Here is a 15,541-nt window from a genome sequence, read left to right as displayed (position 1 = left end):
CTTACTGGATTAATCTGGTTAATTATGGATATAATTTTTTCATGAGATTTATGGCCTTCATGTGAGATTCTGAATCTTAAAAAGTTCATATATCTTCACTTATTATGACCTGTCTAACTTTAGGGCATGATCCAGTTCCATGCTCACTGCACATGGCTCTCTAATCATGGAAAAGGATCAAAAGGAAGGAGGAGGAGGATATTGGATTTATATTCCACCCTTTACTCCAAATCTCAGAGTGGCTCACAATCTCCTTTACCTTCCTCTCCCACAACAGACATCCTGTGAGGTAAGTGGGGCTGAGAGAGTTCTCCCAGAAGCTGCCTTTGCAAGGACAGCTCTGCGGGAGCTATGGCTAACTCAAGGCCATTCCAGCAGCTGCAAGTGGAGGAGTGGGGAATCAAACCTGGTTCTCCCAGATGAGTCCATGCACTTAACCACTACAGGAGAGGGAAGGCAGCAAAAAGGGACTAGATCATTTTCTCTTATACGTATTTTTGCACAATATTGTCACAGAACTCTTTCTTACAGCGATCTGCTGTGGGCTGCTGATGAAATGTTCAGGGGATACTGACTCTCCAGGCAAATGCTCCAAAACTGCAGGTCCAGTCTCTCGACTCTTTGCTCTCTTTGACTTGGTCTCATCCATTGCAAAGCTAGGGATATGATAACAAAACACAGTCTGGGTTATTGTGTTTGTAGACATCACAGTGCAATGCAATGCAGTGGATTCATACCTAAACGTGAAGTCAAATGGCCATCTGACCATCAAATATTTTACTCCCAGCCAGGCTTCATTCATGAAGTGCACACCCTCTGGTGTAAGGAAGCTGCCCGTGGCAAGGTTAGAGTTTACATTGTTGTGCCAGAATTGAAGCTTCCCACCAGCCCTAGTGCCTGTGCTGCAGCTGTTGGTGCTTTTTAGCTGATGTTTTGGCCTCTCCCCATTGTCTCTACTGCAGGGTTAGTGATTGGAGGGGGGTATCAACTCCTGTAAGTTCTTCCCCATTAAATGACTCAAGTGACTTGCAAGAGATCAGTTTATTGAGAGACTGACAGGACAGGCTAGATGAGCGTTGCTAAAACTGGCTTAGGCAGACAAATGCCCTCTTACATATACCTTAAGGATAACCATTAGAACATTCAAGCTTTAGGCACCAAAAAGCATTCCCTCCCTGCCACAGTTCCTTCCCATACGCCCCTTTGGATGCAGGTGCAAGTGAATCTCTGTGAACTAGACTTCCTGACCTTGAAGTGTCTAGCACAGGGTGATAGTGGGTACATGATGGTCACAAAGCAGAGCGCAAGAGATAGCTGGCATAGCTGTGGGAGAGAGAGGTTACTGCAGGGCAAAAGAGCTGTCCAATGTGCTACAGTTCACAGTAGGAAGGTTACAGGCTACTAACTAGATCATTGCGAGAGCATCTCTTGACGGTGGGAACATCCATAGACCCTCCAAATATCATCTTCAGGTCAGCTAGGGAGACTCCAGTCAAATAATTATGTTACATTTTTTTATTTCTCTCACAGCTGCACAGCAGCTGCAGGGAAAGACATTTTTAAAGCTCAACATAAATGTTAAAGCTTAATATAAAGGCACAACAGGTGAGTTTATAAAAACTACCTCTGATATAACCTCTACACTCATCATCAGACCAAATATTTTGTCTTGCAGGCCTAGAAGTCATTCAGTTTGGTACATATCAGCTTAAAGAGCTCAGTATATTCAACAACATTTCTATCAGACCAGGCCAGACTGCTGACTTAAAATTTCATAAGCAGACACCTACATTCTCAGCCATGCATAGTACTGCTTGCAACAAAAGTTAATGCTGGAGACCACTGAAGTGGTCTTAAAATTTTCCTTCCTTGCAATAGCTCAAACAAAGGACCATATACATATTTTTGCACAATATTGTCACAGAACTCTTTCTTACAGTGATCTGCTGTGGACTGCTGATGAAATGTTCAGTGGATACTGAATCTCCAGGCAAATGCTCCAAAACTGCAGGTTCACTCCGTGGTCATTAAATTGACTTAAACTCATCAAGATTCAAGCCTTCTTTGGACTATTTCAATTTCTAAATAATCATCTTTGGAGAGAACAGTGTTAAGGAGGTTAAATTTGGCTGCAAGGTAAGGAGATCTTTATCTTTCACTCCGGGACTAAAATCAACTTTATATGAGATAAAGATTTAAATTTGGACTTAGCTACAAAATTCCAAAGTTATAAATAAGAGAAGGGGTAATTTTGAGACTTTTTGGAGATTTAGAAGCAAAGTTAAAAGCTGAAAAACAACTTATGTTTGGAATACTTGCGGTTTCTGTAAAAAAAACCCCATTGTCACTGAGTTGCTGAGCTGGAGGACTTCACAGGAAGTGACGCAGAAATTGTAACGCAAGATCTTTCAACCATTGAGAACGAGACTTCATGGCAAGAAAAGCAGGAAGAGGCCATTGGAAGAAGATAATTTAAAGACCTCCTGGCCTTCTCTAGCCAGTTTGGAGAGCCAGTTTGGTGTAGTGGTTAAGTGCGTGGACTCTTTTGTGAGAGAACCGGGTTTGATTCCCCACTCCTCCACTTGCAACTGCTGGCATGGCCTTGGGTCAGCCATAACTCTGGCAGAGGTTGTCCTTGAAAGGGCAGCTGCTGTGAGAGCCCTCTCCAGCCCCACCCACCTCACAGGGTGTCTGTTGTGGGGGAGGAAGGTAAAGGAGATTGTGAGCCGCTCTTCGGAGTGGAGGGCGGGATATAAATCCAATATCTTCTTCTTCTTCTAGGACTGGAAAATCATAGAAAAATTGCGGTGGCCATTGAAGGAAGGTCAAAATAATTTTAAAAACTGAAAAAAAACTCGGGACTTTAAAAGTTATTGGAGCCAGCAGATATCATCACTTTAGAGTGAAACATATTGGAATATATAAGTGGTGTCAATTTTGGTGGCCTTTTGGAGAAAAAGAATTTTAAAAAGGTCAGAAAAATCGCGGGCACAATTTTGTTTATTTTAAAGACTTTAAAAATTAATATCTTGGGCTAGGAAGCCCTGAGAACAGCAATTTTGGGAGCATTGGAAAGGGCATCTCCCAAACTATAAGATCCAGTGGTTTATTTTTAATTTGGAGAGATCAATTGGAAAGCTTATTTTGACAATGAGGGGAGAGGAATGTCAGAGCAGAGACTGCCAAAACAGACACGTGCAAGGACTGCTTCACTTGAGGAGCGGCAAATGCCTAAAATACAAGAACAACTAGAACCCATGGAGGCAAGACTGATCAAAGTGATGAAGGAGTTAATAACAGAGAATAAAAAGCAAGTAGTCAAAGAACTAGAGGTGGTGAAGTCAGAAATAAAAAAAGAAATTGAAGATCTCAGAAACAACGTTAAATAAAGTACATGTGGTTGAAAATAACGTGAAAGATCAAGATTCCATGATCAATAAATTGAAGGAGAAAGCAGCCCTGCAAGATTGCAAGTTAATGGAAAACCAGATTCGTTTAAGAGGAGTACCTGAAGATGAAGGATCTGATTTAAGGACATATATAATAAGAATCATTGCTGAGTTTTTGGAGATGGATACTGATGAATCTAGTTACCTGTATGATTATATATATATAGGGTTAATTCCCTGTATGCCAAGAAAAACAAATTACAAAGAGATGTGGTAATTAAATTCATTACAAGAGACATGGTGGGAAAGATCTTAAAAAAGCAGCTTGAAAAAATATTGGAAATTGAAGGAAGTAGAGTAAGAATTATGAAAGAGTTGCCAAGAAAAGTCATAAGTGACAGAAGACTATACAAAAAGTTAACTGACAAGTTGCGGGACATGGAAGTGAGATACAGAGGGATACTGCCAGAAGGTCTAAGTTTTAAACATGGAGGAAAAAGGATTACAATTACAAATGTACTGGAACTGAGGAAGTTTTTTGAAGAAAATAGGGGATTTGGGGATACAGAATAAAGAGAAGAACCATTACGGATTACAAATTAATATCTTGGAACGTAAATGGACTAAATTCACCACAAAAAAGAAAGGCTACATTTCAATGGATCAAGAAACAAAAATGTAATATAATTTGTCCACAAGAAGTAAATCTAAAAAATTGGATTACAAATTTTTATGGAAGAAACATTTGGGTAAAGAATTTTTCTCCTTGGCTAAGGAGAAAAAAAGGGGCATGATTTTTTTTATGTTAAAGAAGAATTAGATCCAAAAGTGATTTTTAAGGACAATGACGGCAGATATCTAGCTGTGGAAGTGATGTTGAATGATAAAAAGACGTTGTTGGGATTGTATGCCCCAAATGGGGCAAAACCTCTTTTTTAAAAGACATTTTGCAACAATTAGACCAAGTGACCAAACAAATAATGATAATGGGAGACTTCAATGGAACAATTATAAATGATTTGGACAGATCAGGAAAAAGAAATAAGGAGGGGAAATTGCCAAAGTAATTTTTTGATTTAGTGAAACAAGAAAGTCTGGAAGATATATGGAGGAAAATTTAATCCTAAGGTACGTGACTATACTTTTTTTCCAGCAAGGCATAACTCTTTCTCAAGAATTGATATACTATGGTCTACAAAAGATCTTGGACTTATGACGAGAAAAATAATTCTTCCTAAAGTTGGGGCTGATCACAATCCACTGAGGTGGTCGGCAAAAAGTGTGAAAAAGACTAGGAGATGGAGAATAAATGAAGATTTGCTACAGAAAACAGAGATAGCGGTATCTCTAGAAAAAGAATCTAAAGCTTTTTTTCAAACAAATGATAATGAGGACATTCAATTCCAAACTGTGTGGGATCCATATTAAGCTGTAATTAGAGGTATTTTAATTACAATGAACAATAAAGATAAAAGAGACAAAGAAAAACAAATGCTGGACATTCAAAAAGAGATTGGAAAAAAAGAAAAGGAACTTAAAAAAAGACCGGGAAAAAAGAAAATAATAAGGAAAATTATTATATTGCAGAACCAATTGAGACATTTGTTAAATAAAGAGTTAGAATGGAACCTTAAGAGACTGCAACAGAAATCCTTTGAAGGAGCAAATAAACCTAGAAAATACCTGGCTTGGGAAATAAAAAAAAAAGGGAAAATAAATTTGTTACTAAAATTGTATTGGAAGGTAAAGAAATTGCTGACCAAGCAGGAATTAAAAGGGAATTTTATAAATACTATGCTAAGCTATTTCAAGGTCAAAAGGTGGAGAAAAGAAAAATAGATGCGTATTTACAAAAAATTCAAGAAAGTCCCTTAACAGAAAATATGGAAAAGGTCTTAAATGAACCAATTGAAAAAAATGAAGTTGAAGCAGCAATAAACTCAATGAAAATGGGAAAAGCACCAGGCCCAGATGGTTTTACAGCAAAATTTTATAAAGTCCTCGCAGAAGTGTTAGTACCAAAACTTCAAAAATTGATGAATATTATAAGGATTGATGGGAAAATACCAAATACATGGAAGGAAGCAATAATTTTGTTGATACCAAAAGAAGATAGAGATACCACAAATGTAAAGAACTATAGACCAATTTCATTACTTAACAATGATTACAAAATATATGCTAGGATACTAGCAGAATGACTCAAGCAGTATTTGAATAATTTTATTAAAGAGGAACAAGCAGGATTTCTTTCCAGGAGATAATATTAGAACTGTCATAGATATTGTTGAATATTATGAGAAGCATCCTGAAAAAGAGGTGGCATTATTCTTTTCAGATGCAGAGAAGGCCTTTGACAATGTGAATTGGGACTTTATGTTTGCAGTGATGGAGAAATTAGGACTTGGAGAAGCTTTTATATGAATGGTTAAGGCGATATATACTGAGCAACAAGCAAGACTCTGTATAAATGCGGATTTGACAGTGAAAATGATAATCGGTAAAGGTACAAGGCAAGGTTGCCCTCTATCTCCATTGATATTCATTGATATTCATAATGACACTAGAGATTTTGCTTATGCAAATACAAGAAGATAAAGAAATAGAGGGGCTGAAATTGAAAGGCTTTTTTTTTACAAATACATTTTTACAAATGATGATGTAATGTTTATCAATGAAAATCCAAGGGACAATAAACAATCTGATGGCACAGAAATAGCAAATTGCATAGAGCAGGGGTGGCCAATGGTAGCTCTCCAGATGTTTTTTGCCTCCCATCAGCCCCAGCCAGCATGGCCAATGGCTGGGGCTGATGGGAGCTGTAGGCAAAAAACATCTGGAGAGCTACCGTTGGCCACCCCAGCATAGAGTGATGATTGCCCTCATAATAATCATCCACCCTAAAATCATAAATCTGACAGAGTAAACCAGGTAAGCCCACATATGATCATTTAAACTAGGGCCTTTATGTTTCACAGTGGTATAGTCTCATATTAAATATACTTCTCTACACTGTCAGGCTCTGTAACTCTATCATGCTGAAATTATAAAATACTAACCAAATGGACTTTTCTATACTAACCCCAGCCTTTGTGAGATTGTAGTTACCATGCATATCAAAGGGAACGTTTGAAGTGTTAACTTTGTTTAGGTTGTGGAGAGAGCAAAGGAATGTGACCGTTAATAGATACTGCTGCTGGCCAGCATCTTCCCAGAGGCTAGAGGATAAGCAGAGGCTCTTGTGTGAAAGTTTGCACCTTTACTCCCTGTTGTTTTGAGAATAATGGCTTTGTTTAGAAGTTACTTTGATGTAGATTCCATAAGACCCAGAAACACCCCTGCCAAGGTATTAGTCTCAATTTCTGTTTCAAGCTATGAGTTTCCAATAAAAGTATTACATTGTCTCAAATGAATACAGCCTTGAGTCTCCATCGCCTGACATACACCCATTTAAAACCACTAAACCATGATCTACTGCATAATAAAATAACTGTTTGCAAGCAAATCTAATCTTGGTATCTTTGGATGTCCTATCACAGAAATTATATGACAATTTATGAAAAAAAAATCAACAGCTCTAAAGAGTATAAAAGGCTTAATCCCTAGAACCGAGGCGTTAAAATGGCCATCTAGAATTACATTAGGCAATAACTCTAAAAAGCCCCAATTTTATTCTATTCAAGACCAGACTATTGGCCTATCAAGGTCTGCTTTTTCAACTCTGACTAGCAGCAGCTCTCTAGGGTTTTAGGCAGAGGTGTTTCACATCACCTAGTCCTTTCAAGTGGAGGAGCTGGGGGTTGAACCTGGGGCCTTCTATTTGCATGCTGGATGCTCTACCACTGAGCCACAGCCCTTCTCCCAACCCTGCATCTCCTATGCACAAAGCCACTCTACAGCTTTAGTTCATATATGTAGGGCTGTTTTTCTAGCAGGAGCACCTCCGCTAGGGTTGCCAAGTCCAATTCAAGAAATATCTGGGGACTTTGGGGGTGGAGCCAGGAGACTTTGGGGGTGGAGCCAGGAGACATTGGGGGCGGAGCCAGGAACAAGGGTGTGACAAGCATAATTGAACTCCAAGGGAGTTCTGGCCATCACATTTAAAGGGACAGCATACCTTTTAAAATGTCATTTCCAAGCTCCGGAGTGGTGCGCAGCCCCTTGCTCCGCGGGCGGCAGCACCGCTTTTTTTTCTTGGCACAGCTGCTCTGATTGCAAGGGATGGAGCCGGTGACATCAGAAGGATCGCGCAGCCTGCCCGGGGCCGCTGCTCTTCACCTGCCACCCCAGCCGGGGCTGGAAACTTTAGGGGGTTTGGGCAGCAGCCGCAGGCAGGGAAGACAGCGGTGGCTGGCCTCTCTCCCTGCACCCTCGCAGACCAACTGCGTGCCCAGAAGGGCCAGGGGGGTGCCAGGTAGGCGCCCGGCTGCAGGGGCTGGCGAGGCCAGGCGGCTTCCAAGCGAGAGGGAAGCTTGGCTCCTGGAGAGGCCCGCAGGAAGGCAGCCTTCCTTCGCCCTGCCGCCCTGGCCAGACGCCCACCTGGCTGGGCCTGCCACTGGCCCGGGGGGGGGGGGCGGGGAGAACACGGCCCGGCAAGCGGCGGCAGGCAAAGACCCGCCCACTGCTCTTTGTCTGCGGCTGCGCAGCGCCTGCAAAAGCAAAGGGCTGCCGCAGAAGAGGCCCACGTGCGCGCTTCCCTCCCTCCCTCTGCTGGGGTGGGCTGGAGCTGGGCACTTCTTCTTTGACACGAGGCTCCTGATAGCCCTGTGGCTGCGCAGCTTCCCTTCCCTTCCAGAATGGCCGTGAAAGAGAGAGAGAGGAGGAGGAGGAGGAGAACCCACGGCGGGCCAGCCCGCGCCTCAGCTGCCACCCTGATGAAGAAGGAGCCTTCCCCGCCGCCTCCCTCCCGCCGCCGGCCCCGCCTCCCAGGCTGCCCCGTCGCCATCGCCGCCGAAGGAGGCCCAAGCAGGGCTGAGGAAAAGAGCCACAGCGACCGGAAGCGGGGGATCGCAGGCCTCGCCTGGCCCAACTCGTTCTCCCCTCAGCGGCGCCTGCCACCCACCGCGGATGAACGCCAAGCCGGAGGAACCGACCTCTTGCCCGGGCTGAGACGAGAAGGGAAGCTGCGCAGCCGCAGGGCTATCAGGAGCCTCGTGTCAAAGAAGCGTCCAGCTCCAGCCCACCCCGCCGGGCGCTGGCGCAGCACCTCGGCAGCAGCCAACCTATCTTGTTTCGGGCAGGTGGGAAGGGCCGCCATTCCCCCCCGCTTTCCAAATTTTTGGGGAGCGGGGGAAAGAGGCTCCAGATCAGGGGTCCCCCGCCCAGGGGGGGGATTTGGGAAGCCTAACCTCCGCATATTAGGCCATACCCCCTGATGTAGCCAATCCTCCTGGAGCTTACAGTAGGCCCTGTAGTAAGAGCTCTCTAAGCTCTTGGAGGATTGGCTACAGCAGGGGGGCATGGCCTAATATGCAGATGAGCTCATGCTAGAAAAAAAGCCCTGCATACATGTATAGGCTGGAGTTTTTTATTCACATTTTTGTTCAGCTGAAGCAGCAACTCACAGTAAGAGAACTTCTAGAGAGGAATGAATTCACCTGTATCTGGACTGTAGTGGGACATAGATGGGCTCCTGGGTGCTGATGCTTGAACATCTTCTCCTGAGCTGTGCTGGTGGATAGCTGTTGATTTCATCTGTCAAAACAGAAAATACATGGATGGCAGACAGAAACCCAGTGGGGGAATACTGTCACTGCCTTGTCCCCAGTTTGTTCTGATCCCCATCTTGGGGTCTGAGATTTTAATGTATGGAGTTTTTTAATCCAAGCAAGTAAACAAGCCTCTGACCATTAAAGAAGAAAAGGCAAAGGCTGAAGAAGGACCACAACTGATCTATTGGCCTATATGGGAGAAAACAGGCAGCCTCTAAAAGGTCCTGGGAGAGAAAAACCTCACCTAAAAATGACAATTTTATTTATTTGATTAATTAATTCAATGTTTAGCCCACCCTTCCCATAGAACAGACTCAGGGCGGGTTGCATTATAATTATTATCGGGGCTTTTTTTGTAGAAAAAGCCCAGCAGGAATTCAATTACATATTAGGTCACACCCCCTGACATCACCAGTGTTTCACACAGGGCATTTTTGTAGAAAAAGCCCAGCAGAAATTCACTTGCATATTGGGCCACACCCCCGACATCAAGCCACCCGGAACTGTGTTCCTGTGCGTTCCTGCTCAAAAAAAGCCCTGATTATTATAATGATGAATGATCAAGGATCCCTTTCTAGAGTTATCCCAATTTTATCATATTTTGGTTCATGGAGCTCTTCCTGGACCTGCACCTGGAGCCCCTCACTGGTTTCTTCAGTTCCCAAGTTACCACCTCTTTTGCCTTCCAAATGAGAACCAAAACTTTTTGCATGTTCCCAAAGAATACATTATTCTCTTCACTTGATTCCATTTCTGATTTTTATCCTTTCTGTATTCCTTTCATACTCGTATTGAGGCCACTCTCACACATAAAATAGTCCAGTGTAAGGAAGTGGTCTCCCATTCCATTTGTCCTTCACTGCTTATTTAAGGAGCTACAGACTTGGATTTTAACACTAGCTAGAGGCATCCTCAGTTCTAGGCAATGACCCCCATATTTAGCACTTCTGGACTATATAGGTAGTACTGGGCTTGATTTCCCAGCACAGACTATTTGTTATTTCTAAACAAAGCTCAAAAAATGTCTATGGGTGTCACTGTACTGCCAACATCTGTACCACAAATCAGGAAAGTGCAGTGACCTTATCGGTTGCTACTGTGTGGGGTGAGAATATGGGTGTACACATTCATGCCTGGAATACAACCAACCCAGCAGAAAATAGAAGAAAAGTCATGTGGAAAGTCCAGCATGAGCTTTCAATTGTGCTCTTAGTTCAAACTCAGGCAAGCTCATTCATTGAAATGTTTTATGAATAACATTCCTTTGATTCCACTGAGACTGGAAAAAAATAATGCTGGCAAGCGCTGCAAGTTCTGCTTGGCTTGGAAATCATGTTTCAATCAATCATGTGCATTCCAAACAATGCATATTAGTGCCTGTTCAATACAGACCATAAATCTAAATGCCAGCTACAGTTTAATGTCAGTTTATGTTTTCCCCAGTACTTCATTAGATATGAATGTATTATAGTGAAGACATCCTTTTTCCTTGTAGAAATGAACATGGGCTCCCCGCCCCCGAGTTTTCCAGATGCCTCAAACAGAGTAAAACAGGTAACTGCATCATCCTCTTGTGATTAACACATGGAATTCACTGCCAGCAGGAGGTGATGGCAGCTGCAAGCATGGCCAGCTTCAAGAGGGGATTGGATAAACATATGGAGCAGAGGTCTATCAGTGGCTATTAGCCACAGCATATTGATGGAATTCTCTATCTGGGACAGTGATGCTCTGTATTCTTGGTGCTTGTGTGGGGGCACAGTGGGAGGGCTTCTAGTGTCCTGGCCCCACTGACGGACCTCCTGATGGCACCTGGGTTTCTTGGGCCACTGTGTGACAATAGCGTGTTGGACTGGATGGGCCACTGGCCTGATCCAACATGGCTTCTCTTATGTTCTTATGTTTAATTGCAAAATCTTGTTGTTTTTCTATATTATATATGTAAGCAGATATGCAAAAGGTGAAAAAGCATCCCTGAATGTCTTCCAAGCTCTCTAAAAAAACAGAAAGTTAGCCTTGGTACAACTTACTCCGGAGAAGACGTAGAAATGGCTTCAGAAACTTCACTGCGTATCCAAGTTCAGCCTTGTGGCATCTCCCAAGCTGTACCAGGTGATGCTCCATGGGTCTGCTGGCCAGTTCCCCAAGCTCTACACTGTCATAATCATGTCCTAATGAGACCACAAACAGAGCATAGCCTTGGCACTTGGCTCTCAGGGCTGCGTCTTTCAACACTTCCTTGTCCCATCGACTTGTTTCCCCCACAGATATCACAAAGAGAGCTTTGTGTTTCCTCTGGTTGGATGCTTCTGTGAAGACATTGGTGATGGTCCACTGTATGGCATGGCCAAGAGCAGCTGTTCCATTCAGCTGCCAGATAGATTCTTGGATATGCCTCTTCATCTGCTCCTTACTCTCATAGGCCACCAAGTCAAATTCAATCTTAACTGGGCTCTTTTGTGTTTGAGGCCTGAAATCTGGTGGAGCATGGCTCAACACAGCCACTCTGTCACCTATCAAAGTGCTTTCTGGTTGAGCAGAAATGTCAAAGTTGTCAAGGGATAAGCTTAGAAAATCTTTCAGCTTCACAAATTCAAGAGGGCTAACTTTCCTTGAACTTTCCAAAACAAAAGCAGCATCTACATAAGCTGGTGGCAAGGAGGTTTTGTCACGTAGGCAAGATGTGTTCAGCCTGCATTTGTCTGCGGATGGATATAAAATTATGTTAACATCACAATGCAAATAAAGAGAAGTCATGCTTGGGGGTCGGGGGCTGGTTCTCATGTTCTTTTTCACATTCTCTTACCATAGCAAAGTATGCACAGCTGGAATCTTTGTACAGCTGGCGTATAATCTCCCTCCTGATGAATATTTATAACCTGAAACAGTCCTGAGTCATCCATCTGAAAATTATTAAAGAGGAGAGGGAGAACTTTTAACTAAGCAAGTGGATTATCTTTTTGTGTATAGCCGGTGAGTCCATTAAGGCTTTTTTCTTTTCTGAGAGGGACTGATGCTTTACTTCTGTGCTTTGTATTCTTATCTTCCTGGATGGCCATAAAAAGCATCTTTGCCCATAATCCAATAAAACAAGAAGCTGAAAGGATAATCTGCTCAAATGCCATCATAACAATGATATAGAGGTTGGAGAACAGATTAGGATTTGAGCCTTGGTCCTCCCACCCCAAATCTGTGACGCTGTGCAGATTGCTGATGACCTTGGGCTGAACACACCATTTTTTCCTATCTTTTTAAACCTACATCACAAGGTTGTTATGAGGATAAAATGGGAAAGGAAATCAATGCAGTTTACCCTAAGCATCCAAGAGGAAGGCATGATAAAAAAAAATGTACTGGACAGACACTTCTTGATCTCACTGACACACTTGTAGGAATTTTTAATTGAGGTAAACCCATTGTTTTTAGTTTAGTTTAGTAAAGCAACAATTAAAAAGCAAGCCTTAAAGACATGGCTTGTGGGAACACTGAGTGGACATCAGGGGGAAAATCCAGCCTCTCCTAGGTTTTCTCATAGAATCCTAGAGTTAGAAGGGACATACAAGGTTCACTGTGTTCCCAAATCCAATTCGGTGTTGAATTTAAAGAATCTATTTTGTTTCAACTAATGAATCTGTAATGTAACTTAATTAACATTTAAGGTTATCAGTGCCATCCTAGAACTATGCCCTTCTAAGCCCATTTATTTCAATGGATTTAGAGTGCTGTAACTCTGCTTAGGAGGGCCCAGTATGTCAAGCCCAATGTGCTTTTGAACTCTGAGAGGATTTGGCTGAACATCAAGAGGAAAAAGACTATAGTTTCTCACCGAAAAGGCACGGTTGACCTCAGGAACATTTTTAAAAGCAATGACCACTGGAAGGATATCTAATGCGCTGAATTCCAGGACCGCAGTGTTGATTGAAACTGTATTAGCAGATTGACCATTGCTGAAGAACACAGCAACTTTTCTCATATTAGCACCTGGGAGAGTTCGCTTGAAAACATTCCTGGCAACAAATCTCATCGATCCACCAATGTCCCGTCCACTTGAGGATCTCTGGTAGGAAAGACTCCTGAGCTCTTGAAGCAACAATTTCTTGCTCTTAAAATCAGAGAAGCGGATCAGATGATGGGTATTGGAGTTGTAGGACACAACAGCTACTCTGGCTCCCACAGGGCAATTGCTCTCCCTGATTCTAGTGTTGTTCACAATTGTGATTAAGATCTCTCTCATTCGTTCAAATACTGCAAGGGTCGTATCTTGGGATATATCCAAGGCAAACACTAATTCAGTGGGATAGACTGGACATTCTTGTGCTCCTGGAATGCAAAATAAACAAACAATACAATACAGTAATTTGGGATACATTTTTTAAAAATAACTTAAAATACGCATTAAGGGCACAGTCTGGGCAAAAGGGAACACCTTGATTTGGGACAGATTTAAGCACATGGTTAACTTGTCCATTAAAATCATAGAATTTAAAAGTGGTGCTTAAAACAGGCTATTGCATTTAAAGTTATAACTAGCCAGGGCTTTTTTTTTGTAGCAGGAACTCCTTTGCATATTAGGCCACACACCCCTGAGGTAGCTGATCCTCCAAGAGCTTATAGAGCTCTTAGTATAGGATTGTACTGTAAGCTCTTGGAGGATTGGCTACATCAGGGGGTATAACCTAATATGCAAAGGAGTTCCTGCTACAAAACAAGCCCTGTAACTAGCTAATCTTGGAACTGTGAATGCAATAGAACCTGTGGAGCAGTGCCCAAAAAAGCCACGCTGGGGGCATGGAAATGATGTCACAGACTAGATTTCCTATGTCTGTTCACCTGGAGAGAGGCTGTTGCCATCATGCGCAGAGCCCCCACTGCCCGTTCTGTTTCCCTTTTCCACCTACAGAGTGGTCTATTGAGGACAAGCAGACTGGTTGTTAACTAACCTAGGCTTACGTATTTGTAGAATTCACAGTTATCTGTTGTTTTTACATTTTCAGCTTTGAGTCCACGCTGACCAGTAAAAAGTATGTTATAAAAACCCAACTACAATACAACAAAGAAAAATGAAACATGGTGAAGAGTTTCATTTTGAAATTTTAATCAGATATTTATGAGTGAAAAGACACACCAAATAGGAGGAATATTCATGGCAGAAGAATCCTAAAGATGGCCTGTTGCTGAATGTGTGTGCAAGTGCAAATTACAACTCTTATCACAGATCTCAAAATAAATTTGGACATAATATTGAAACTTTGTCAAGAAAAAGTGTGGCATCACCCAAACCTAATTGTTTTGTTTTTAATTTGCAAACAGTATATAAGGAGCATTTGTCTAATAAACAGCTGCTCATTTAGATGCAGACATTTCTCTGTGCTTTGTTAGTCAAAGTCAGAGACTGTACAGCTCCTTTTCTTCTGAGACACAGGAATTTCTTCAAAGTTATCCGAAGCCTTCAGAATCCCCACTGACATTTTTTGCATGGCTCTGTCTGGGCTGTCAGTGATGTTCCGGGTTTAACAAAAAACAGATGTCATTATGAAACTATTGAAATTGATACAGCAATATGATAAATTTATGAGCTTGGAAACAGTTCTCAGAAAAAGCGATTCTCGTTTCCAAACGTCCACTGAGAAAATGTGTAATCATTGTGGTGTTCCAAACCGAGATAAGGGGATGCACATAACATCAGCCTTATTCATATGTTACAATGAAAGCATGGCCTGTATGGGATTACATTTGTTTGTAACAAAGAGCCAATGCAGTTTCAGTTTATGAATGAAACCAGGAGACAGTGCCTAGATAAATGTAGAGGCGTGCACTCAGCTGTAAAATAGGGTTGCCAAGCTCCAGGTGGGGGCTGGAAATCTCCTGAATTTATAATTTATCTTCAGACTATATGTATATATATATACACATATATATTCCTCTTCTGGAGAAAATGGCTGCTTTGGAAGGTGGACTGCATGCCATCACAGCCTACCAAGGTCCCTCCCCTTCTTAAATCCTACTCTCCCGTGTGCCACTCTCAAATCCCCCCAGTATTTCTGAACCCACAGTTGGCAATTCTAGCTGTGCATGCATCGAGTGTAGCATGTAAATTACTCAATAATCAAGTATACACTGCCCATGAATTATATGTGTGCTCACTTTAAGTTTTGAATAAGGCTACTAGCTTCCAATGCATAGGGAAGCAGATAGCCTATGGTGTTATCCCTAAGGGTAGCAGGTATCACACGCACTTTCAATCCACGTCCAATGCACTTTGCAATTGGATTTTGCTGTGTGAAATAGCAAAATCCACTTGTAAACAGTCGCTGAAGTGGGTTGAAGCTGCATCATTTAGCATGTGTGAAAGTGCCTATAATTTTTTACTCAAAGTACTGCTATTATAGTGCAATCTTAAGCAGTGCAAAACCTCAGCTGCCTCCATGCTGGTTACAGCCT

At 42.3% G+C, this 15,541-nt stretch overlaps 1 protein-coding gene across 1 annotated transcript in view; it reads right to left on the bottom strand.

Annotated features, from left to right (window-relative positions):
- Positions 1 to 475: 475 nt before the first annotated feature.
- Positions 476 to 15,541, bottom strand: part of LOC132577923 (collagen alpha-6(VI) chain-like) — a 76,349-nt gene continuing 61,283 nt past the window's right edge. Inside the window, exons 33-37 of the mRNA XM_060247712.1 lie at positions 12,927 to 13,420; positions 11,907 to 12,003; positions 11,131 to 11,802; positions 8,987 to 9,083; positions 476 to 656 (exon numbers count right to left, since the gene is read on the bottom strand). Coding sequence (XP_060103695.1) covers positions 476 to 656; positions 8,987 to 9,083; positions 11,131 to 11,802; positions 11,907 to 12,003; positions 12,927 to 13,420 — 1,541 coding nt within the window. The remainder of the gene's footprint in view (positions 657 to 8,986; positions 9,084 to 11,130; positions 11,803 to 11,906; positions 12,004 to 12,926; positions 13,421 to 15,541) is intronic.

The sequence above is a fragment of the Heteronotia binoei genome, chromosome 10 (genome assembly GCF_032191835.1).
Source record: "Heteronotia binoei isolate CCM8104 ecotype False Entrance Well chromosome 10, APGP_CSIRO_Hbin_v1, whole genome shotgun sequence".
Classification (NCBI taxonomy): Eukaryota; Metazoa; Chordata; class Lepidosauria; order Squamata; family Gekkonidae; genus Heteronotia; species Heteronotia binoei.
The sequence above is the reverse complement of the archived record's forward strand: the minus strand, read 5'-3'. Positions and strand labels throughout refer to the sequence as shown.